General features: G+C 39.5%; 1 protein-coding gene across 2 annotated transcripts; it reads right to left on the bottom strand.

Moving 5' to 3' along the window:
- Positions 1–445: 445 nt before the first annotated feature.
- GMFB (glia maturation factor beta) lies at positions 446–14,834 on the bottom strand. 2 transcript variants are annotated; one of them, XM_038544759.1, is made up of 7 exons: positions 14,696–14,834; positions 9,752–9,848; positions 8,314–8,363; positions 7,637–7,686; positions 7,065–7,147; positions 5,987–6,060; positions 446–4,152 (listed from the first exon to the last, which is right to left on the bottom strand). In XM_038544759.1, the coding sequence occupies exons 1-7, from the start codon at positions 14,696–14,698 to the stop codon at positions 4,081–4,083; spliced, it is 429 nt and encodes a 142-aa protein (XP_038400687.1). In that variant the 5' UTR covers positions 14,699–14,834; the 3' UTR covers positions 446–4,080. The 2 variants fall into 2 exon arrangements, with proteins under 2 accessions (XP_038400687.1, XP_038400686.1); XM_038544758.1 differs by having other exon boundaries at positions 7,065–7,150.
- Positions 14,835–25,799: the final 10,965 nt, after the last annotated feature.

A 25,799-nucleotide genomic window follows, 5' to 3' on the forward strand; every position in this document is an offset into this window, starting at 1 on the left:
TAGGTAAGTAGTGGTGACTTGTACTCATTCAATAGATAGCTATGAAACACAAACCACGCAGAAAGGTAGGATGGATCTTCAATGGATGTTTAATAAATAGTGATATACTATATTCAATAAAAGATCCTTCAACTTGACTTCTTAGGAAGTATACAGCCCCTTTAACATATAGTTTTCCAAGAGCAAGGGTTCATCATGATATAATGCCTTCCCACCACTACAAACAAATCATTTTAGCCTCAGGACAAGTTTTAGAAATTTTTATAATCTTGTTATCTTATAATCCCATCTTTGCCAAGAGATTCCTGTTTATTTTGCCTCTCAGTTTTCCCAGAGAATGGAAAGTGAATATGTGTGGCTCACGCAAAAGCCACACAACTTGAGCCAAGCAGGTAATAGTAACTTCAAAAGGCAGAGGGGGTGAGAAAAAAATGAAAGCCAAAAGTCCTTTCATGTTAACATTTTATTTAAACCAGTACAAGCACCATGCTTAACAGAAGACTGTCCAAAATAAACATGCAATATGAACTAGCAGAGACTGAAATCACAGCTTAAAAAGTTGTGCCAGTTGTTGAGTTTGTTAAATGATGACAGGGAACTGTTAAAATTCACAAGACCAAACCATTAATGTTTCAAGCCTCCTCGATGAGATTATATTGGACCATCTAGATCAGTGGGAACTGCCCTGGCAAGTTAGTGATCTCAAACAATATTCAAGTAATATATGTGTATGAACTATATTCCAAAAAGCAATAAAACACAGTTTCTATCACAACCTTAACATAGTTGTTTTGAATATTACATGAACATGGTCACTGATTTGAAATGTCAAATGGCATAACAAGAAACAGATTTCTCAAGAATATTCAACTTGGGACCATTGGTGTTAAGTGGCCTAAGAAGATTTACATTCTTCCAGAAATACAAAATAAGATTTGTCCAGAAATGTTTGAGACACTTCTTCACATAAGTTGTAAAGGCTCAAATTCTGTAGATTCCAGTATTATCAGTCTAGTGAACAAATAGAGAAAGCAACTGTACTAAGAATACTTGAATTGATAGAATACAAGTTACTCTCTACTTCCACCAAATATCAGCATTTAAACTCTTATGAAAATATCTATTCATCACTAGTCCACATTATGGATTAATGACATTGCTCAGGTTTCAAAGTAGTCCAAACATTTTTTTAAGTATACCTTCCTTACTATCTACATATAGGTGGGAATAAAGACAGCCAAATTTAATTTGGCAATAAACTCCTCTAACTGGAAATTTTTAAAGTGTCAAACCAGATACAGTTTATGGCTACATTTGACTCCTGAAAATAGGAGATAAAAGGGGAGAGAAAAGTGCTGACAGACATTCTGCTACAAAGATTATTTAGTAATGGTAATAAAAAATTTAGCAACACCCTCTTAAACAAGAGTATGTTTAACTGCACTAGGCATTTGGTAAACTTTTTAGAAATAGACAAATTTGAACATTTATTTTAGAAGTCAATTAAACAAAAACAATCTAACAATCTTTTTCCTAACATGATTGCTTCAATACCAAAACAAAGTGAAGACTATTCAAAACTCTGAAATTTTGGAATTTCAGCATAGTAACCTGAGAACAGATTTCTTCATTTGTCATTTATGTTGCCACAAAAACCATACTAAAAATATGCTAGGATTACTAGTTGGCTCTATTGTGACAACATCAGATGCTATGCAGAACTTATGCAAGGCCAAGAATTTTAAAACTAATGCTGACTTAGAAGACCATGAAGGAGGTTCCCAGGAAAAAAGCTGATGCCAAAAGGGAAAGATTAAGATATGAATGGGAATGGCTGCACCGGAAAGCTATGGAATGTAACAACTGGAATTATCCAATCTGGAGTTACTATTTGAGAGAAGGCAGAAAAAGAGAGCAAACTGAAAATATTCTTGAAAAGAATAATGCAAAATTTGATTACATGGAAGGGAAATTTATATAAAAAGTCTGAGAACAACTCTAGAGCATAGGATTTGTAAGTCTCCCTACAGGACAGAGGGAGTAAAAACATGTTCTACTGATTTCCCCAATCAATCTACTGTCTTGCAAAATACATGTTATTGATAAGAAGTTAAACAAATTCAAAAAAACATGATTTATCACAGTTCTCTGTCCCTGTTAGAGAACAGGGGAACTAAGTTCTGTTTATGTAAGTCAGTCTCATCTGACATTATGAAGGATTTTCAAATTTGAAAACAAAATAACTAAAACATGCAAGACAAAGTAAGGAACCTCATTAAAAAATACATTCTTGCAGCACTAGTTTCTCTTATTGCTGCAAACCAGGTGAAACGAAATCTCATTTCCTTCATTTAAGAACATTAAAAACCCTCTCCATTCATTTGGGTTTTATTTGCATTTCCGCAGAATTATAAGTATTATTCTCCAATATCAAAATAGTTGTTTAAAGAACTCGTAAACTTCCTGGGTGAAGTTCTCTCTCTCTCTCTCTCTCTCTCTGGAAATTGGAATAAAGAATCCTTCCCATTCACTATCCAAAACAAATGCCCACTCTAGCACTTCCTCATCTCCAACTAACTTCCTATTGCTTCCTATTTTTGAGATTAGTGAAGCCAAACAGTGTTGGCAACAGAAGATTCAATATTGTGAAAATTCCAACTATCTTTACCTCTTCATTAAATTTGGCACAGAAACCTCAAAAAAATGCAAAGAATATAGAAATGAAAAATACATCAACATAAAATAATGCCTTTCCAGTTTTGAAATGATTGAGATATTCTTAATATAAGAATTTGTTCACCAAATTCAGTTAGTCTTTAGTCTCAAGACCTTTTATCAAATCAATGTTAAACAGTTAATTATATGTTCTTAAAGTACACTATATATTAGAATCCTTGCTTTATGCCAAGAATGCCAATAAAACAGATATCCAGTTTAGAATATCTTCTGACATTTAGGACATAAGATGCAATTTCTACTGATGTGTTAATGTTATTAACTCTAGCCAAGGTTTTAAGATAAGTAATTTTTCCTATGGCACAAAAGTCATCATAAATGTACCCCAAATTATAACTCTCAACTGCCATATATTCACCAATGCAAGCAGATAGTTGGAATTTTAAAAATATGAGGTTGATTTTATTACAAATTTCAGATACACACGTTAGAAAATTGTTTTACTTGGACCCTTTACAAAAGTATTAATTTCACCAAATCCGGAATACTGGCAGTGTAAAAGTTTTAAACTAACTTTAAAGCTAACAAATCAAAGGCACAGTATTAACACATTTAAAATAACTTGTGTTCACAGGACATTAAGAGGTGCTTTATAAATAAAGTGTTATTAACCTAGATCCAAAACTATCTAGCTATGACACAACCAGGAATGAAGCCCTTGATTAGTTCCAACCTATCAATTTCCAAGACTAACATGCTATTTTCTATAAGAAGAAAACAGAATAGTCATAACTACTATAAAATCTAACTCTCAGACCTTAAGAATGAATGATTGATGAACAAAGTTTCTGGACTTGATTAAAAAGATATAGGAAACCAAAGAAGGCATGGAATTGATGACAAGTGTATCTGTAATGCAGCATACACTACAGTAAATTATTTTTCATGGCTCTAAATTGGGTCATTCAAGTCTTTTACCCCAACTTAATTTTAAAGATTTGACAAGTGATAATATGCTATTTTCATATATAAACTGCTAATATCCAGTATTTGTCAAAAGGAGGCAACTGTTGTCTATCACAATCTAATACCCACTTTCCAATGGTGTCTGTAAATAGTAACAAATTCTGAACCATAAGTTATAGAAATTAGTCACAAGAGTGCAAAAAATCCCTGGAGAGAAGTAGTCCACCTAACAATTACAAATATAAGGAAACACTTTACAAAGTTTCATTACTATGAAGATGATTTCCCCTTTGTTCAAACTTTGAACAAATGAAGGATTTTTCTTTACTGCAGGAAACAAACTGTAAGTAACAGTGCATTTTTAGGCATAAGTATTTATGTCTGGTTCCAGTATGGTCAGGTTAATACATAAATACTTTAGAAACACAGAAGTTCACATTAGTGGAAAAATCCAAGTTTCTCACGTAACCATTCTTCGGTTAGGTCTTCGGTATTTCTTATTTCGAATACCTTAAGAAAAGAACCTTAGGTCATACTTTGGCACTCAAAAAATAAATAAATACACACACTATATATGTGAGTATTAAAAAATTCTCCTTCTTTCATTCATGTCGGTCATGACTTCTCTTTGTAAATTAGATATACCTTTACTTTTTGAAATGCTAAGTAATGTATTACCAAAGTTTAGCAATCAAGACGGCATAAAACCAAAACTCTTATCTTAAAAGTACAAATCTATGAATATTCTAAAAGAACAGTCCTGTACATCTTACCCACTAGGAGAGATACCACGAGTACACACAACTAAAATCAATCTAGCTAGTTAGTAAGTGGAAGAATATATGCTGGTCTTCCATAGTTGGAGGAAACACAAGCTGTAGATTGTTTTAAAAGGATGGACTACAGGTCCACAGCACAAAACTCTGCAAGAATCTGTATACACACACAGGCCCAGGAAGTATAATGGCTGTAAAGAAGCGATGTAATAGAGCAGAAAAGATGGGATCGAAGCCAATGTGGGTTTGAATCCTAGGTCTGTCATTTACTATCATGGACAACTCTTGGACAACAGTTTCATCGTCTAAATCTCAGTTCTTCCATCTACAGAATAGGAATATCACCATCAAACTCACATGATTGTGTTGAACACTCAATGTAATTATTTGTAAAAGTAACTTATAAATTCTAATGCCTTAGTTCCAGCACTTGATGGTGTGCGTGGGATTAGAACAGAAATGAGGTTGTTAATACGGCTCCCTCCTAACAAACTAACCCCCTTAGAGCAACTCCAGGGTGTTCCTATGGTACAAATGAGAAAAAGTAGTGTTGATAAGTTGGTGGTGTCAATGACAATCACATAAGATAAAGGGAAAAGGCCAAGGGCACTTAAACAACATCTCCTGGGTTGATAATTAAACACTTAGGGGGAAAACACTGACACTGCCCTTAAAATAAAACCTAAAAGGAAATTTTATTTAATATTGTTTCAGTGATATACTATTCCATTTCAAAACCTTAAAAGTATATACTGTGTCAACTCAAACTAATGCATGGAAGTTATATAAAGTATGAGAACAAGTACCCCTCTTACTGTTAAACTTCAACAATGCCATGAAACAATGGGGGAATGTTAAATCTTAAGCAAGGTGTCTCATATAAAACAGAATGGTCTAGCATAGTAAAGCTCATAAGTATTCTTACCAATTAATTTTAGACTTTGGTACTATATACAGTTAACTGCGTTAATAGGGAATTTCTGCACAGAATTTGGTTCATTTAGCCTATGGTAAAGGGCTCTCAGAAGCTTCAATGCTTACTTTTATCTACTAGAGATGACATTATGGAAGATGAAAAAACTCTCAATAGACTGAATTAGTGGCAGTAGCTTTTCTAAAGCTGCCTATATTTTAAATGTGATTTCTTCTAATCAACTTATAATTTCTTTTCAAAAAACACATTTTGATTAAAGACTTCTATCATTCTGGGTAGCCTGGGTGGCTCAGTGGTTTAGCGCCACCTTCAGTCCAGGGTGTGATCCTGGAGACCCAGGATTGAGTCCGACGTCAGGCTTCCTGCATGGAGCCTGTTTCTCCCTCTGCCTGTGTCTCTGCCTCTCTTTCTCTCTCCCCCTCTCTCTCGTGAATAAATAAATAAAATCTTAAAAAAAAAAAAAAAGACTTCTATCATTCTATTTTCAAACAGTAAAACTTTCTATATTTACTGTTCTGTTCTAAATAACTTTCACCTGCATAAAAAATACTTAACTCTTCAGATTACTTTAGCTATTGCTCTAATAGTGAGAGAAAAATATTGTCTCTACAACCAAGTAAAATATAAATACCACCTTGGTTAGTTCAGCTGTTTGGACTAGCTTATTCTTACTCCCAGCATACATCATCTGTTGTTCAGGCTTACACCCTGGAAAAGAGATTAGTATAGAAATGAGACTTAGCTTTTGAAAAAGTGATGGGCTTTCATTTTTTACTTCTAAAATGGCATATTTAGGATTTTCTTTGCTATCAGGCTTACAAAAAACTTCAGTCTAAATGTGTATGGTGTATTTCAAGAGTCTTAAACTGCATACTGCCTGCATGGAGCCATTGCTAAATGACAAGTCCATAGGTTGATAAAAATAAATGTGGCTAGGTCTCTGCAGATCTTTTAGAACCTTGTAAATACTTAAGAAGCTTTCAGAATAACCTAATTTTGACATTAAATATCAAGATCAATTTTATGGATGCCAAACATATACAGGTTTAGGGATGGTGATGGATCATTGTGGGGAGACCTGTCCTGAAAAAGTTACATTGTGGGGAGACCTGTCTTTAACTTACATATTAAGTTAAAAAGGTACTGCAGTATATTTTAAGTGCTAAATAAACGATACAGGTAGTAAAGTTTAGAGAAAAGTTCAGAAAGTTTATTGTGGGCTTTAAATGGTGGTTACTGGGAGTTCTGGTGATAATGGATATATCTTAAGTAACAATAAGCCACTTTAATATCCAATGTAAGCTACTCTGGGACTTTTCTCAAGGTTCTAGGCATATCATCAGTAAGTACTATTTTAAAGATAAACACAAATATATATCATGATTATACATTAAGTTCATGTACTTATACACAAAACTTAAAAAGAAAATATATGTTGGTATTTTAAAATGTCACATTTCAAATTCCTTAAAATGTATGTATGATTTGACTAAACAATTACACTTCTAGAAATTTATCCTAAGAAAACAAGCAAGTTCTCAAGAATGGATATGTTATAGTAACTTTGTTCTAGGGCTGAATTCATGTGCATACATACCTTTTAGGCTATTCAACACTTCACATCTTTAAAACAAGCATAACATTTGTCTCCTATAAAAATGGTTTAATTAGATCAGATCCAAATAATGCACTATTTAAAGAAATTCACTCACCAACAGGACTGGAGAAAATAAAGCACAGAGGATATGAAACTCTTCCATCATCATGTTGGTATTTATAACTATACACAATGAAGGTTTTTCTCAAGTTAAAGAAACTAAAATTACTGTTCTATTTGATACAAGTACTTACCAACAAAGTTCTGAAAGAAAACACATATTTAGGGTGCTAATGAATGGTAAATTTCTGTCCTATCCATTTGAGCCATATCTTTATCTTATCATTATCTTTCCACAAAAGCATACATGAGCCCCGAAATTACAGAAACATATAATCTCTCAAAAATAAATTATAAAAGTATGGATTTAGGGTGGATTTTTTTCTATTTACTGTAAACACATAATAACAGAAGGAATTTTTTAAAAAGGAAATAATTCATCCCACTAAAATGTCAACTTCCCATTTTTCTTAGTCCAGTATGTGAGTACCTACTTTAATTGTGATCATGTTGTAGAAGAAGATTTTGTAAAATATAGGGCTTTTAAAAATTGAACAAACCAACTTCATAATAAAATTCTGACCACTAAAGAAAACAAATCTATTAAAAGCACTAAGAAAAGGATATCGAGGTTGTCGTTCAGGCAGTTCATCTTTAAGTTCATCTGGTGAAATGCCCTGGCACCATAAAGAAAAACAACTTTTAAACATTTTTCTAACCCATAAATACTTAAGAGATATGCCAAACAACCATTCTACTAATAGATATAAATTCATAACCATATACCACAATGCAAAATCTTATGTTACTAAATTGTATATAAACTGAGATTACTAAACCCTCAATCCACTGAAAGCCCACTCAGTTTAGTTCTGTTTATTAACATGCTCATGTTCCAGTTGTCAGGAAATAATAAGATTAATAAGCTACCTTTCAAAGGAAACATCAATGTCTGATTTAAGGGGGAAAAAGTTAATTTCTTTTTAGTCTAAATTAGTTACTTAATTTGACAAACTAAATGCTTAGGTTATAAGCATTTTAGTTTTTAATTACTGGTCAAGCAATTTAGAAGTTATACTGGACATGTAGCTCTAACTTCTACCACTTACTACCCTGAATTTCAGTAATGTTTTAAAGGTGATTCAATTAACAAGACAATGTGCTACAAAATAATTAGCACATGGTTTTCATGCATAATGAGCATGTATTTAGACTCATTATAAAAGTACATGTAACTAACATAGCATCTTTTAGGCAATAGTAAGTGCTTAACTATAAAAATGTACTTAGCAGGTCAAACAAACCTCAAGCTCTTCATCCAGTACCACCAGGCGTTTATCCTTATCAATCTTCACTAAAATAAAAATATAGTATAAGTAAACTGTGATTCTAATGTGACCTTGATCTACCCAACCCACGGATTCTCAGCCCTTTCTCTGGCATCTAAAATTAAAACATTAAGAAACACAAACATAAAACTCATTTGCAGTTTAGTTTATGGTCTATTAGCTAGCTGTGCTTTTCAAGCAGTCAGCATTTAAAGGCTTTTACCCATAATTTGCATCACCTAATTTGCTTATTTAGAGTTTTATGTCAGCTCCTTATATTTCCTGTGTATCTGAAGAATTCTGTAACTCAAATGCAACTTCCTACATAAGGTCCGAAAGGGTGACTGCAAACATGATTGGTCTATATAACGTGGTTAGAACTGCCGGAAAAAGCAGACCAGAAATTAAGACAGAACCACCAAAAATTCCCTGCTTCTCCGGAGTCAAGATTTCATAGTGCAGTATGATTATTATGAGATACAAGATTATCAAATAGCAGTTATATCTATATTCAAATATATGTAACAATCCAAAGCCAAATGAAGTATATTTAGATAACCTATGCCTTTATTCTTTTCTATTACTGTGAAAAGCCGGCCATTTTTGGTTTTGCACTGATTTCATAGTAAATTCTTATAGAAAGATCTCAAATATCTTTACCTTTTGCAGCAAAATGGCACTGACATGAATTTTCACTTTTAAGAACTGTATGTCTCTGTTGTAGGATTTATTTGTAATAGAGCCAAAACTCATGACAAGTTGTCACTACCTCAATTCACATCTGCCAGATCCCTCTCTCTTAAGCATAGTCTATAGAGTTCTGCACTGTTACCCCCTTGACTTTCCCCTTCAGCTTTCTAAATCACTACTCCCATACCAAATATAACTTAAGAACATAAAAGAAATCTGCATAACATCAGATACAGTTCACAGTGGGAGAGGCAATATGCAAATAATTCTTTCCATTGTCAGAAGTCAGTGACACTTAAAAGTATGCTCTATAAAACTGGGGCTCAAGTCTAGAATTGAAATAAGGCCTCAAATCACTTTGAAGACAAAGCTGAACACTTAACCATTTCAGGTGCAGGTAAAGGTTTCTGGTTGAGATTGAATGACTGGGCAATTTTTAGTCTCCTGAGAAGTTAAAGGATGGAGTCGGATGGGTCACTACAATGACCAAGTGACTAAGATCATTTTCTCCAGAGCTGTGTAGGCAGCTGAGGAAGAAGGTAAGCACTCCACCTCTGTTCTGTGTTAACAGCTGTTACTTATTTTTTAAAGTGATCTAAAAGAAAGGGAGAGGATTAAAACAGAAGGAGGCAAATTATTTCCTAAAAGCTCAATTTATTCAATGTAGCTTGTAAGATAAAAATCAACTAAGACCATGTAACTGAGGCGATCACGTTTAGCTTACTTATAATGGCAGCATTGTTTGTTTCTTTGCGAAAACGAAACTTTCTCAGCTTTTCCACTAAATCTTCAGCAACATCACAAACCACCAAAGACTCACTCTAGAAAAGAAAAAAAAAAAAGATGCATAAAATGCCATGACTTCAATACAATTAACCAAGGTCATGTTAAAGTTATAAAAGCTAATACCTTTCTTTAAAAACATACACTGACATCTACATACGTCACAACTATGTGAGTTAACATGAAACACACAATTTTTTTTTTTTAAGATTTTATTTATTCATGAGAGACACACACAGAAAAAGGCAGAGACACAGGCAGAGGGAGACGCAGGTTCCATGCAGGGAGCCCGACGTGGGACTCAACCCCGGGTCTCCAGGATCATGCCCTGGGCTTAAGGTGCTAAACCGCTGAACCACTCGAGCTGCCCTTAAACACACAAATAATTAAAGAGCTCTTAAATCTACCAACCTTTGTATCTACATTAATTAAACACACTTGTTCATCTTATATGTATGTTATACTTTAACTTTTTCTTTGGCTAATCTAGTTCTCAAAGAACTAGATGCAATAATGTGCAACTTCATCAGAACCAGAGAGGAAGAGAAGAATATAGGAAATACAAGGATCACTGTCTGCTGTTAGAAAGTATATTTTTTGGGACACCTGGGTGGCTCAGTGGTTGAGTGTCTGTTTGGCCCAGGACATGATCCTGGTATCCCAGGATCCGAGTCCCACTTTGGGCTCCCTGCATGGAGCCTGCTTCTCCTCCCTCTGCCTATGTCTCTCTCTCTCTCTCTCTCTCTCTCTCTCTCTCTCTGTGTCTCTCATGAATAAATAAAATCTTAAAAAAAAAAAAAAAAAGAATTATGAAAGGGAGATGCCTGGCTGGCTCAGTCTGTAGAGAGTGCAACTCTTGACCTCAGGGTCATGAGTTCAAGTCCCACACTGGGTGTAGAGATTACTTAAAAAAAGGAACTATGAAAGCAAAACCAGATGAAACAAATATAAAAACTAAAAGAACCCTTTAAAAATTATGAAAAAATGTTAGAGATTCTTCTCCAGAAATGCAGTAAGGAAATTACTAAAAGCACTCTTTTAGTAATGCAGATGTATTACTGATTCCAAGGAAGAGCATGGAAAGCGTCTTTCCTCCTTTCATTAATGTGTAAAACTTCAAACACATACAAAAGGAGAGAGTAGTATGGTGGAACCCTATGCACCTATAATTCAGCTTCAAACATTATCAACACACAGCCAATCTTACTTCATCAATACTCTCAATACTGCCCGATGGTCTGCCACACAGCAAAAGGCCTGAAGTCATTTCAACTGTAAAAATTTTTGTATGTATCACAAAAATGACAGCATGTGCCATTACAATATAAGGACAACAAGATTATCACACCTAAAAAAAAACAAACAATAATTCTAGCCTCAAATAATCAAACAGAATTCAAATTCCCCTTACTGTTTGTTTTGTTTTCCTCCAACAGCTGGTTTGAGTCAGGTACCAAATAAGGTCCACATTCTTTGATCTTTTCATGCATAAGTCATCCCCCCCCACCTTAAGAGAGTTAGAACAGTTCTGAGACCAATGCTAAATAACCCAAGATTAAGGTCTCCAATTTTAAGTTAAAATACAAATTTAATAAAAGCCTGCTTTTTTTTTTAAGATTTTATTTATTTATTCATGATAGACACAGAGAGAGAGAGAGAGAGAGAGAGAGGCAGAGAGAGAAGCAGGCTCCATGCAGAGAGCTCGACGAGGGACTGGAGCCCGACACGGTACTCGATCCCGGGACTCCAGGATCACGCCCTGGGTCGAAGGCAAAAGCCTGCTTTCTTGACCCCATGTTGGGTAAATGAGAGCATAAGTTAAAGCAGGAAATAGCTATCAATTTTAAATTGTCCTTTAAATTCAGAACACTGGTAATTGTAAGGTATGATACCATAGGATATGCTATTTACAATTAGAAAGGACATCCCACCAACAAGTATTAGCCAATGAATAAGGCTCCTGTGTGACTCAATATGCACATCCTATTAGTTTTCCTTAGAGAAAGAGATGCTAAGTCATATGGAGCTTCCTGAAAGTAGTATTCAACCCTAGTCTATCTTTTCTATCTTTTAAGAAAGATACAGAAATTAAAAAACTAAAATTTCCATTCTCTCTTCAACCAAAAGTACAACTATGAGTGAAACTAATAAATATTTTAGATTCCTCTTTAGGCAACGACCAATTAATCACAAAAGTATTATCTTCCAGCTTTGATACTCAGAACTGCTTGTGCAATCCTGACATTCTAAGGACCAGGAACCCAGTGAAAAACATGCTGTGATTTAATTTATATAGCTCTTTTGGGGGCTATCTTCACCCCTCTCAATACATAATAAGGCCAAAAATTCCTTCCTACAAAAAAAGGACCCAGGCTCAGTCAGTTCTAATTGCTTACAGTTAGTAGAAGCATTTAAGAATGAGTATAACACCCTGCAAACAACTCTATATGGCAAGTATTAACACACAGTTAAGAGGAGTGTTGAGCTCAAGTGTTCACTTATCGGTTTAACCAGATAAGGAACATTTAGTGAGTGTAAGCACTGAGCTAAGTGCTAGGGATACAATCCTATAAAATAAATAAATAATATGGGTCTGTCCTCAGGGAGCTTCTGATATAGTGTAGTAGAGAACATACCTATAGAGAACAGACCTACATCAAAAGGATCAGGAAAACATACACTTGTTTGCACCTGTGATAAGAACTAGGCAGGAGAGACATGGACTGCTACACGAACTTGAGACTAGGGAAGAATAGCATGGGCATAAAAGGTCTGTCTTAAAAGGTAACTGAACAAAAAAAAAAACAAAAAAAACGGTATCTGAAGGACAAAAACTGGCTAGGCAAAGACCTTTGATTAAAGCAATCATGGCATATCTAAGATAATGAAAGGCCAGCGTGACTCAAGCATAGAGAATGAGCAGGTATACATGGTATAAGAGCAGGTATACATGGTATAAGAGGAGGTTGGGTTGGGGCTGGACCACATAGGGCCCAGTGGGTCATATTTTGGTCTTTATCCTATGAGCAAAGGGAAGCCAGTGAAATGTTTTAAGCAAAGTGGTGATGTTTGAAACATGATCAGATTTGCATGCAGGAAACAGGCAGAGTGCCAAGATGAATAGAGCAAGACTAGTTACTTGGCAAACCTAGTCCCAAGTGAGAGACGAAAAGTAGCTTGGGTTGATGAAGATCGAGAGAAATAGGGAAATACTGCTAATGAACAGTTAATATCTATTAAACACAATGAGTGAAACACAGTGCTGTCTTTTACATGCATCATACTCAAAACAAGCCTTTAAGATGGTTTTATTATCCCCACTTTGCAAGAAACTAAGGCTTAGAGAGTTATTTCTCCCCCAAAGTTACACAGCCAGTGAAGCCTGATCTTTTAGCCTGATCTCTAGCCACTCTTTTAACCTCTATAAAGGCACTAGTGACAGACTGGACATTGGTGGGGTGAGTTAGGAAAAAAGGGCCACCAAGATGACTGAAGCATCTCACTTGTGTCACAGACTAAATGGCACCTTTCATTGAGTTAAAAAACAATGAGGAACAGCAGTTTTGCAGAGAAAGAGCATGAGTTCTATTTTGGACAAAGTAAGGTCCCGAGGGCGGGTTGGGGGAGGTTTCCTACAGGATAACTGAATAGTGGGATATATAGATCTGAACTGGATCTCAGAAGCAAGTGTAATACAAATTCACAAGTCATCTGCTTATATAGGTAGGAGACAAATGAAGCTGTAAGTGTAAGAAAGGATGGACAAAGAATACAGGGTGGAAAACAAAGCATTAGACTGGAGCTTAGAACTCCTACACGTGATATTCAGGTAAGCAGAACAGTCTGCATGGGACACAAATGGACACCAACAGGAAAAGTAGGAGGAATAAAACAGAAGCCAGGGGAAAGGCGGGGGGGGGGGGGGGGGGGGGGGGGGGGGGGGTGGGGATGCTTCAAAAAGGAGAGAGTAGTCAATTGCCTGGAATGTAGATGAAAAGTCAGGAAAGATGAGAATGAAGACAGTCCCTTGGGTTTGGTGACCATGACACGACCTATACGAAGGAGGTGGGCTGAGAAATGAGTGGGAGGTCAGAGACAGAGGACAGTGGGGGGATTGTGTTTTGTTTCTAATGAAAGTAGTGAGCACATTTAAACACCTGATAGGAAAAATCCAGAAAATCCTTGTTAGGCAATTTACTTGATTCTCCACGTTATTTTTGAGCGAGGGGTTCAACCTATCCGAGAATGGAAAGCCAAAGCCCCGAGGAGAAGCAAACTAAAGCTTCGGACGGTCACTTTAAGGCTAAGCACCAAAGCCTTGGGTCAAAAGGTTTCCAACTGCCCCCTACCTGAAGAAAGCAAGGATATGGAAAAATCCTTTAGGGACAGGCCTGGGAAGGAGGAGACTCAAGCTAAGGCCAGGCGGAGAGAATGGAATCCGAAATTTTCAAGCCCTTCCTGCAAAGGCCGCCAGGCGGAAAATGCTCAGCGCCTATATGCCCCTCAGGCCTGGCCCGCGTCCCGGCAGAGACCCGAGTGGGGGTGGGGGGAGCCTTCGCTAGGCCAGACCCCCGGCCCTGCAGTTCAGGCGCTGCAAGCCTCCGTCCTCCAAGACCCGGCGAGGAGCCCTACTGGCCGCACCCCAGTCCCAGGATCGGCGGGGCGCGTCGACCCAGGCCTGGCTGGAGGATGCTGCCCTTAGGCGGGGTGGCAGCGGCGGCGGGGGGAGGCCAGGTCGCTGCTGTGGGCACGCGCCAGCGGCGGGCGGAAGCGGCCGCCGACCCACCCCGGGCGCTGCCCGCCGAGTCCGGCTCCGGCAAACAGCAGAGCCTGGCTGGCTGGCTGGCCCGGCCCTCCGGCCCCCGCCCTCCCGGCGGCAACTCACCATTTTCCTTCCGGCCGTCAGCAGCTCCTCGCCTTCCCTCGGGCCCCTTTAAGAATGGCACGGCGACCGCCTCCCTTCCTGCCCCGGCGCCTGGCAGAGTCGCCCCCACCCAGCAACGCGACTGGGGCGGGCCGGCACGTGACGGCGGACGGCGGGAGGCGCGGCTCAAACTTCGCCGCAACGCGAGCGCCCTCGTGCTCCGGCTCGCGCTGCTCCTAGGAGAGGAGGTTCTGTCCGTCGGAGAGTGGGGCGGCCGCGCCGAGATGCGCTCGTAACATCCAAGCCCGTTCTCGCTTCCTTTTACCTTTACTCAAACTGAGAGCCGTTTCATGGTGGCACGATTAAGTCAATCATGTCAATGGCAAATAATGCACTGTTGGCCGCAGCCTACCTTCCAAACTTAACTGTCCGCTTTATTTTTTGAGCATGGAGTTCAGTCCGTTCAAGAACAGAAGCCGAAGTCCTCAAGTCCCTCAAAGGTCCCTCAAACCTAGGCACGCCTGTCTTTCCTCCCGTCCTCTCCAGAACCTCCCCACCACCTTCCAGGACTTGGGGATCCATTCCTGTTCTCAGTGGTGTTCATTTATTGAAGTATGATTGAATGAGGATGTCTATACGGGTGTTAATGAAACACTACCTGATGACACTTAAAGAAGTTTCTGTAGGAGGTGCGCACTTACTGGAGCAAGCTAATTTTTGAATGGAGTGAAGTTTGGAAGAGGAAAACTCTGAACTCCAGAATTCATACGGTTACCTCCAATAAAGAAGCTTCCTGGGGCAGGATAGTCGGTGTTTACGGGATGAGCTAGCATCATCCCTGGGGCCTGGGGCCTAACAGGTGCTCAATTAATACTTGCTGAATAAGTGAAAGAAAAAGAAAATTCCAGAACATGCTCCCGCTGTCATCCTTCTTCATTTGTATTGAACTGAATCATTAGAATTTTTATTTTTTAGGTTTTTATTTATTTGAGAGAGAGAGCTCGAGTGGGTGAAGGTAGAAGAGGGAGAGACAGAGGAAGAGGAAAAGGGATGAACAGACTGCCCTCTAAGCCCAGGCACTGGATCTCAGGACGCTGAGATCAGACCTAAGCTGAAATCAAGAGTCAGTTGCTCAATGACTGAGCCACCCAGGTGCCCCTGAATTATTAGAATTTTTTTGAGTTTGTATTTAATGTTTAAATTTAATGAACTGTTAACATGTCAATAAATAACAATAAAGCAGGGTTCAACATATATAAACTAATTTGATACAATATCTACATTTTCTCATAAATTAGGAAAATGGAAGTATTAGCTATAAGAAATTCCACAGCTTAACTACTTTCTCATAGTGATCTGCTCCCAAAATACTTTTTACTATGAGAAGGGGACTGCTAAGTACGACACACAGTACCATGTAACAAATGATGGAAGAGAAAATGATGTTACTGGTCCATGAGCTTACATTTGACTTTAACATAGATTCTCCCCCCAACCCCCACCTTTTCCCAATCTCCTCTCTCCATCTATGGGAGGAATCAGAGAAAAAAGTGAAAAAATTAGTATTAAGCTACATGACATTACACCTGATAAATAACAAATCCATTGTTTTCTTTCCCTTACATTCTGTTTTTTTAATGTTTCCGAAGTGTTATTGGCTATGAAATGGGCTGATCTTATATTTCAAGGAAAAGATGTTGGACTGGGTGTACTGACAAGAACAGCCATGAAAATGTGACTTATTTTATTTTATGGGAGGCATAAAATGAATATAGACTATAGAAACTTGAAACTCAGTCTACAGAACATGTTTTAATCAGAAAATATATTACAGCTATTTTATTTTTTAAAGATTTTATTTATTCATGAGAGAGAGAGAGAGGCAGAGACATAGACAGAGGGAGCAGCAGGTTCCTCATAGGGAGCCCATTGTGGGCCTCTACCCAGGACCCCGGGATGACAACCTGAGCCAAAGGCAGATCTCAACCACTGAGCCACCCAGGTGCCACCCAAGTGCTATTTTAAATGAGGTTTGGAAATGCCATCTGGCTTAGGTTATTCACGGGGGGGTTGGGTTCCAGAACATTTTCCAAAACTTTTCTGCCTGGCTAACCTGTATAAAAAAGTCAAGAACAGGAGCAGCCCTGGAGGCGCAGCGGTTTAGCGCCGCCTGAAGCCCAGGGTGTGATCCTGGAGATCGGGGATCGGGTCCCACGTAGGGCTTCCTGCATGGAGCCTGCTTCTCCCTCTGCCTGTGTCTCTGCCTCTCTCTCGCTCTCTCTGAATAAATAAATAAATAAATCTTTAAAAAAAAAAAAGGTCAAGAACCTATCAATACTAGGATATGCTGAAATTACTGAAATGTGTTTCCTCCCCCAGAAGCATTTGACATGAAGACAAGATCAGGCTCGATAGTAAAGGAGTATTCTTTTTTTTTTTTTTTTTTAAGATTTTATTTATTCATTCCAGAGAGAGAGAGAGAGAGAGAGAGGCAGAGACATAGGCAGAGGGAGAAGCAGGCTCCATGCAGGGAGCCTGATGTGGGACTCAATCCCGGGACTCCAGAGTCACACCCTGGGCCAAAGGCAGGTGCCAAACCACTGAGCCACCCGGGCTGCCCCACAAAGGAGTATTCTAAGTAAAAACTGATGGAAGATCAGAACTAGAATAATCTTTTCTGGCCTGAAATTTTTCTTTTTTTTTTTCTTTTTTTTTAAATTTTTTTTTTTAATTTTTATTTATTTATGATAGTCACAGAGAGAGAGAGAGAGGCAGAGACATAGGCAGAGAGAGAAGCAGGCTCCATGCACCGGGAGCCCGACGTGGGATTCGATCCCGGGTCTCCAGGATCGCGCCCTGGGCCAAAGGCAGGCGCTAAACCGCTGCGCCACCCAGGGATCCCTAGCCTGAAATTTTTCTAAGTCCTTTATTCTCTGTAACAGCACCCTTGCTAAAGTATGTTTGTATTATTTATATATTCCCACCCATTTACTCCATCAATAAAGAGTTACTGAGGACCCATTATATAATCGGCTCTGTCCTGGGCACCTTGATCCAAAACTGATTCAACATCCATACCGTCCTGGAAAAGGAGGAGGTAACAGACAATAAGAATAATAAATTAGTAAACAATATTGTATGGTAGAAGGTGATTAGTGCATATGGCGGGGGAGGAGGTGGAATAGGAAAAAAGAGATTGGGAGTGCACACAATTAGGGATTTATGATTTTAAATACAGTAGTAGTCCTAGTCCTCACTAGGAAGGTCATGTCTGAACAAAGATTTGAAGCTGTGGAGATTAGCCATATGGATATCTGCAGGAACATTCCATACAGAGGGAAACAACACTGCAAGGGCCCGGAGGCAGAAGCATAGGTGTTGTTATAGGGGACAAAAAAAAAAAAAAGCAACCAAATGACTGGAGTGGATGAGCTGGGGTGAGTTATAGATGAGGTCATAGAGGGATTGGAGGGCTGGATCCTACAGCCTCGTAAATGATTGTAAGGACTCTGGCTTTTACACAGTCAAGATGGAGTGCTACTGGAGGGATTGAGCAGGGGACTGATGCGGTCTGTTGCGCATTTTAGCAGCATCATTCTGACTTCGGTGTCCTTTTAAGAAGATCCTTCTGCTGTTGTGTTAGACTGTTGGGACAAAGCGACTTCCAGAGCCAGCCACGAGGGAGTAACCAAGCTGCAGGGTCTCTTTCTCACTGATTACAGCTAGAAGCTCTTGACAGAACATGAAAACAACTACCTGAGGACTCTAAAGAGTAAGTAATAACAAAATAGCCAGTGAATTGAAGAAGGAAATGTTTTGGTGGCCTCCTCTTTATCCTGTTTGTGAAGGAGGGATTCCTGCCCTAGGGTTATGGGGATAGCCAAATGCATAACACTCAACACTAGACAAATGAGACTGGTAATAGTTTCTTAGTCATATATACTCATAGTCTGGGGAAGAAGGACCCCAAAAGCCATGCAGGACCCATGAACACAGTGAACAACTAGACATTGTGCAAGGCAGGCTTTGTATTCTCAAAGAGGGAGTTCGTGCTCAGGCTGGCTAGGAACTGAAACCTACCACTGAAGGATACCAAGCATTATGCCTGGTCCCCATGATAAGGGATGCCTGGTTAGAGGACCTTACCTATGTGAGCAGAGTCAGGAGCGGAGCTTGCAGTTAGGTCATGCCCAATTTCACCAAATGTCATGGCAGCATATAACATAAGACCTTGATTTTAGGCCTTCCACCACAAGTAGCTAGAACCTGAAGAATGGCCAGTATGGTGCCAGTGACTTTTCTTGTTCTTTTTTTCCTCCTCTACTGCCTGACATGAGAGCAGACTAGATCACGGACAAGTGTAGAACAGAAGAATGTGAAAGGAATCCCCCCCCCAAACCCCCCTGCCCTTTTTTTCTCTCCTAGCTCTGCCCTGATGCCAACACCCATCCCAATCCATGTCAGCACTGTCTCAGCAGGGCAGGGGCACAGGTACCTAAAACCTGAGAGTCTGAGAGCATAAGGGAAGTTCTGAGGAGCAGAGATTGAAACTGACACCAGGCACACACCCCAGCTCCATGTGTGCAGAACACACCTGCAGAAGCACAGCAAAGACTATGAGAACTCACTACAATAGAAACCATTACCAATGGACGCCTGGGTGGCTCAGTCGGTTAGGCATCTGCTGTGGCTCAGGTCATGATCTCCTGGGATCGAGCCCCTGCATCAGGCTCCCAGCTCAGTGGGGAGTCGGCTTCTCCCTCTCCCTCTGCCCCTCCTCCCTGCTTGTGCTCTCTCTCTCTGTGAAATAAAATCTTTGGAAAAAAAAAAAAGAAAAGAAAACATTGTCAAGACTGAGATTAACCCCAGAGTGGCTCATGTGAGGGACAGACCCAAAGAGCATAAAAAAAGACTTTGAAAATTGAGCTGCCATTCTGCATCTTGATTGTGCTAATGTCCTATGACCCCTATACAGGATAAAACTCATAAAGCTAACGGTACAGGAGACATAATACATTTTACTGTATGGGAATGAAAAATTAAATTTTAAAAAAGTAAAACAAATTTTAAAAAGAATAGACTAGGGCAGCCCCAGTGGCGCAGCGGTTTAGCACTACCTGCAACCCGGGATGTGATCCTGGAGACCCAGGATCGAGTCCCACATCGGGCTCCCTGCATGGAGCCTGCTTCTCCCTCTGCCTGTGTCTCTGCCCCTCTCTCTCTCTCTCTCTCTCTCTCTCTCTGTGTGTGTGTGTCTCTATGAATAAATAAATAAAAGCTTAAAAAAATAGACTATGGGAGATGGAGAAGCAAGAAAACCATTTAGGAGACTTTTATGGTAATCCAGGGAAGACATGGCCTGAACCAATATGGAACCAGTGATTTGGTGAGAAGTGCCCAGAACCAAAAGAATATTATGTATCAGAGTTTCTCAACTTTAGCAATACTGACATTTGGAGTTCAATAATTCTTTGTTGTGGGTACATTGTGCTGTGTATTGTAGGGTGTTTAGCAGAATACCAAACACCATGCAGGGTCACAGGAGTTACACTAGAGGCCAGTAGCACCTCCCCCATTGAGAACTAAAATGTGTCAAGACATTGTCAAATGTTGCCAGGGCATAGAAGTGGGAAGTCAACCCCAGTCAAGAACCACTGTTCTAGATGAATGTCCTAAGCTTTGGGCCACAGACCGTGTACCACATAAATCATCAGTGTCATTTCAGTTGGACTGAGCTTCCAAATATAGATGACAGAAGCCAAATAGCTTAGACCATAAGAAGTTTTTACTAGAGGGAGTTGGAAGTTCAGTGGGCTGCCAAGAATCAGGTTCTGCCAAGGTATCACTTTCAAGATTTTTCATAATTCCTGTCATCTATGGGATCATACCCAATCGGACATTCATTCAGTTCTGTTGTACAATAGTTGTCTCAAAGTTTAAAACTCAGAGTTATGATGCGTATGATGTTCCTACTGGTATCTTCAAAATAGACATAAATTTGCCCTTCCAAGAAATACTGTAGGCTATAGAAAGACCATATAAAATGAAAGGGTTGGGCAGCCTGGGTGGCTCAGCGGTTTAGCGCCACTTTTAGCCCAGGGTGTGATCCTGGAGACCCGGGATTGAGTCCCACATTGGGTTCCCTGCATGGAGCCTGCTTCTCCCTCTGCCTGTGTCTCTGCCTCTCTCTCTCTCTCTTTCTCTCTCTCTATCTCTCATGAATAAATAAATAAAATCTTTTTTTAAAAATGAAAGGATTAACAAGCTCCAAGAAAAATATATGATGTGGATAATACTTTTTAAAAACACATTAATATTTGCTTGCATTTCTCTTATGAGACTTTCTCCTTAGTCAGCCCATATAAGACTCAAAGGATAAACAGAACTGTGATATTAGGAATGCAAAAGAAAGCATGTAGCTTCTGGCTACTGAAATAGGACTCTTGAATCCCCAGAAACACAGTAATCTAGAAAATCTCAGACACTACTGAGGAAGGTTTCATCAAAACATTTTTTTAAAAGATTTTATTTATTTATTCATGAGAGACACAGAGAGTCAGAGACACAGGCAGAGGGAGAAGCAGGCTCCGCGTGGGAAGCCTGAGGTGGGACTTGATCCCAGGACCCAGGGATCATAACCTGAGCCAAAGGCAAATGGTCAACCACTGAACCAACCACCCAGGTGCCCCAGGTTTTATAAACATTTAAAGCTCTAGGTCAGGGACGCCTGGGTGGCTCAGCGGTTGAGCATCTGCCTTTGACTCAGGTCATGACCCTGGGGTCCTGGGATCGAGTTCTGCATCGGGCTCCCTGCATGGAGCCTGCTTCTCCCTCTGTGTCTCTGCCTCTCTGCCTCTCTCTCTCTCTGTGTCTCTCATGAATAAATAAATAAAATCTTTTTAAAAAATTAAAGCTCTGTAAACATTTCAAAATCCAGACCATGGCAAAATTACAAGTGGCATTTAGTCTATGCCATGTGGTAGAGGAAACCGAGGCTGGGACAGAAGGCAAGTATCTGCCGCGTGGGAAGGAGGGGAAGTCTTTCCCTTCCAATGTGCTGGAAGGGCAGGAAGGCGGGGCTTGACTAAGTACAGCAGGCAGCACTGTACTTCTGTTTTGGCTTCCCCTCCAGGCTGCAGTCTCAGGATGAGAAGGCAGTGGGGGCTGAGGGTTGCAGTAAAGCATCCAAATAGGTCTGGTCTTGGAGAAGCTGAAGAGCCTGGAATTGGTAGTCCATTTTCCATTTAAGAAAGAAAGAGAGGAGGGAAGAAAGAAGGAGAGGAGGGATGCCTGGAGGCCGTCAGTTAAGCATCTACTCTTGATTTAGGCTCTGGTCAGGATCTCAGGGTTGTGAGATCAACCCCCAGTGTCCTCTGTTGGGCTCGGTGCCCCAGCATGGAGCCTGCTTAAGATTCTCTTCCTCTGTCCCCTTAACAAAAAGAGAGAGAGAGAGAGAGAATTTGCATTTGGCTCTGCACCACCCTGAACAAGAGCCATAGTGTTCAACAGCAGAGGTGGCTGCCCTGAACAAAGATTGTATTTTTCTAGCCTCCCTTCCAGTTAAAGGTGGACATGAGGCTGAGTTGTGGCCAATGGAATGAGTGGTGTATCCCTAGAGTTTCCTTAAACTGGAGTGATGTCTCATTCTTCCTCTCTTTCCTCCTTCCTGCTAGCAAGAATATAGAAATGATGGCTGGAGCTCAACAAGCATGTTGAACTATGAGGTAACCTTAGGAATGGGAGCTACATATGGTAGAGCAAAAATAGAAGCCTGAATCCTGCATTGTGCTGTGGAGTCCTGCATTGACCTACCTCTAGACTTTCATCTGAAATACAAATACATCTCTATCTCAAGTGAATTACTATTTTGTTTCGGGTTTTGTCACTTACAAGTGCAATGATTTCTAACTGATAATCCACTTGACTGCAAATCCTTGTCACTATCTTAATCAGAGTTACCAGTACTTCTTGCTTAGACTTTTTAAAGAATCTGTTAATTGATATCCCCATATTCACTCATATCCAACCCAGCTTCTTTCCAATAAGTATTCTACACCATAGCCTAAGTGACTGAAAATGCAAACAGAATGTCACTCCCTGTATTATGATAGTCAGGCAGACTTGAGATTAGAAGTCCAAGATCAGGGTATCATCAGGCTTTCTGGAGAGAACTCTCTCCTTGGTTTGCAGACAGCTGCCTTCTCCCTGTGTCCCACATGGACTATTCTCTGTATACACCTGCATAGAGAGAGCAGTCTCTCTTGTCTCCTTTATTTTTTAAAAAGATTTTACTTATTTATTCATAAGAGACACAGAGAGAAAGGCAGAGACATAGGCAGAGGGAGAAGCCAATGCAGGATGCGATCCCAGGTCCCCGGGATCATGACCTGAGCCAAGGCAAATGCTCAACCCCCTGAGCCACCCAGGCATCCCTGATCTTCCTTATGTTTCACCATTCTCCCATTATATGCTCTCATATGTCCATGTACCTCTTTTTAATAGCACTTATTATAATTTTGCCTTTATATTTTGTTCTAGATTCTTTGACTATTTGTCTTTTCCATTAGATGATAAATTCCATGAGAACAGAAATATGTCATTTTTTGCTTATTATTGTTTCCCTGAAGCCATCTACAGTGTCTGATACATAAGTCACACTCAGCAAACATTTTCTGAATGAGTAAGAGGTAAGTAGGAGTCAGATCATGTAGAGGTGGGTATGTCAAACAAGGAACCTGGCACTTCATCCTCAAGGATATATAGCATGGCAATCAAGGATTTGGGGTGGTATAATGAAATAAGGTATGTTTTAAAAGAAAAGATACATGTTAAAAATAATTTTTAAAAATATTTTATTTATTCATTTATGAGAGACAGAGAGAGAGAGAGAGAGAGAGAGAGAGAGAGAGAGGCAGAGACAACAGGCAAAGGGAGAAGCAGGCTCCATGCAGGGAGCCTGAGGTGGGACTCGATCAAGCTTGATCTCCACGATCAAGCCCTGGGCTGAAGGCGGCGCTAAACCAGGCTGCCCTAAAAATAATTTTTGCCTGCAAAATCATGTATCATGTATTATGTGTTAGAAAGAACCAATGTTGGAAGTAAAGTGACAAGTTTGAATGGTAGCAAATATCCAAAAGGGAGATAAAGTCTTGAGTTAAATTTGTGTTAGTTCCTGTTCTTTTTAAGAGTTCTTCAGTGTAGGGATGCCTGGGTGGCTCAACAGTTGGGTGCCTGCCTTCGGCTCAGGTTGTGATCCCGGAATCCGGGATCAAGTTCCACATCAGGCTCCCTGCAAAGAGCCTGCTTCTCCCTCTCCCTCTGCCTGTGTCTCTGCCTCTCTCTTTTAGTCTGCGTCTCTTGTGAATAAATAAATCTTAAAAAAAAAAAAAAAAGTTCATCAGTATAAATCAAGTTGAGTCAGTTTTCTATACTGCTGGGTTGGGATTTGACTTTCATGGCCTGGTTAGTGAATTATCCTTGTTCAGCTGTTTTCCATCTTCCAATATGTGCTGCTGTTATTTTATTTCCTATTCTTGTTGATTTATTTTTTACATCCCTTTATTGTAGTTTTAGTGGAGTTTGGAGAGAGAGCAAAATTACAGGCATATGTTTAATATGCCACTTTAACTTGGAATTCCCTGTTTTCATCATGAAAACTCTTTATTGTTTATTGCAATAAAATTGCCTTTCCCATTGGCCAAGCTTTTTAAGTGACAATTTCAAATGATCACAAAACTGAGGATGAAAGGGTAGGAGCATAAATTGGTACAATATTTCTGGAGAGCATTGTTTCCCTAAAGGCTTAAAATGTACATACTTTTTGAACTAAAAGTTCCACCTCTGGGAATTCACCTAAGGAAATGATTTAGCTTTAAGAATGTTCACTGCAAAAAAAAAAAAAAAAAAAAAAAAAAAAAAAAAAAAAAAAGAATGTTCACTGCAGTGTTGTTTATAATAATAAAAAGTTGTCCAACGATAAAGCATATACTTTCATAAATCATATATGTAGCTGTTAAAAATTATGTTGTTGACCTGAACTGCTTACACAGCACTACTCCAGAGAGTACACAATATGTGGTCATTTGCCAAGAGATATGTGAAGCCATAGAACAAATTTAGCTCATCTGTCTCCAGCATTAATTTTACTAGTGATCTGGGAGTGTGGAGGGGCTACTAGTTAGTTATCCATTCTGCAGCCTTCTGTCCCTTTCTTCCTTGATAACAAAACCCTGATTTGTAGCAGGGGGTGTTGCTGCTCAGAATAAAAAGACATTTCCCTGTCTCTGGGGTAACTGGATGTGGCCTAAGGGCTAAATGCAAACTGACGGGCTGTCAGTGGAGGTGTGAGAGACTTCCAGGGAGGCTACCTGGATGGAGGAGGCTGAATGGGGATGAGCATTTCACTCCTTTCTTTACCTAAAGGCTTCTGCTAGGTACATATATACCTTTTGAGCAGAAGCCTTTTATATATATATATATATATATATATAAATAAATAAGATATATATTTAAATATACATATAAATTAAGCCTTATATATAATAAGACATATCTAAAATTGTCCTTAAAGTAAAAATGAATACAGAAAAGCTCAAATATTGATGCGCCTGGGTGGCTTAGGTCATGATCCCAAGGTCCTGGGATCCAGCCACCCTTCTGGCTCCCTGCTCTGCTGGAAGCCGCCTTCTCCCTCTCCCTCTGCCTGCTGCTCCCCCAGCTTGTGCTCTCTCTGTGTGTCAAATAAATAAATAAAATCTTTTTTAAAAGTTCAAATATCTAATTCTAATTTGAGGAACGTAGGGGAAGCAGAAAAGGAAAAGGATGTGGGAGGACAGTTGATTTACGTCTGTGAGAATCTATGCTAATTTTCCTCTATCATGAAATCCAACTTGAAAAGGCGGACAAGAATCGTACACACTGCTTGTGAGACTCCGGTTGGTCTTTCGTAGTGTCTAATTGTAACTTTTCTAGATAAAACAAGAGCCGGTGCGGGGTTGCTTCACTTTGTAGAACCCATGACGCCGGCGGGTTCTCTTCTCCTCGTCCCAAATGTGCCACGGATCCAATATGCGGGATTTAGACTCTGTGACGTGGATTTCGGACCGTGCCTCCTCTCTGGGTCATC

The sequence above is a fragment of the Canis lupus genome, chromosome 8 (genome assembly GCF_011100685.1).
Source record: "Canis lupus familiaris isolate Mischka breed German Shepherd chromosome 8, alternate assembly UU_Cfam_GSD_1.0, whole genome shotgun sequence".
Taxonomy (NCBI): Eukaryota; Metazoa; Chordata; class Mammalia; order Carnivora; family Canidae; genus Canis; species Canis lupus.

What these genes read in the sequence shown, in the direction of transcription:
- GMFB (XM_038544758.1), bottom strand. An exon ending in AAACAATGCTGCCATTATAA is followed by an intron (nt 8,364 to 9,751) that starts GTAAGCTAAACG and finishes TTTTTATTTTAG; the next exon opens with TGAAGATTGATAAGGATAAA. An exon ending in TATTTTCTCCAGTCCTGTTG is followed by an intron (nt 6,061 to 7,064) that starts GTGAGTGAATTT and finishes TCTCTTTTCCAG; the next exon opens with GGTGTAAGCCTGAACAACAG.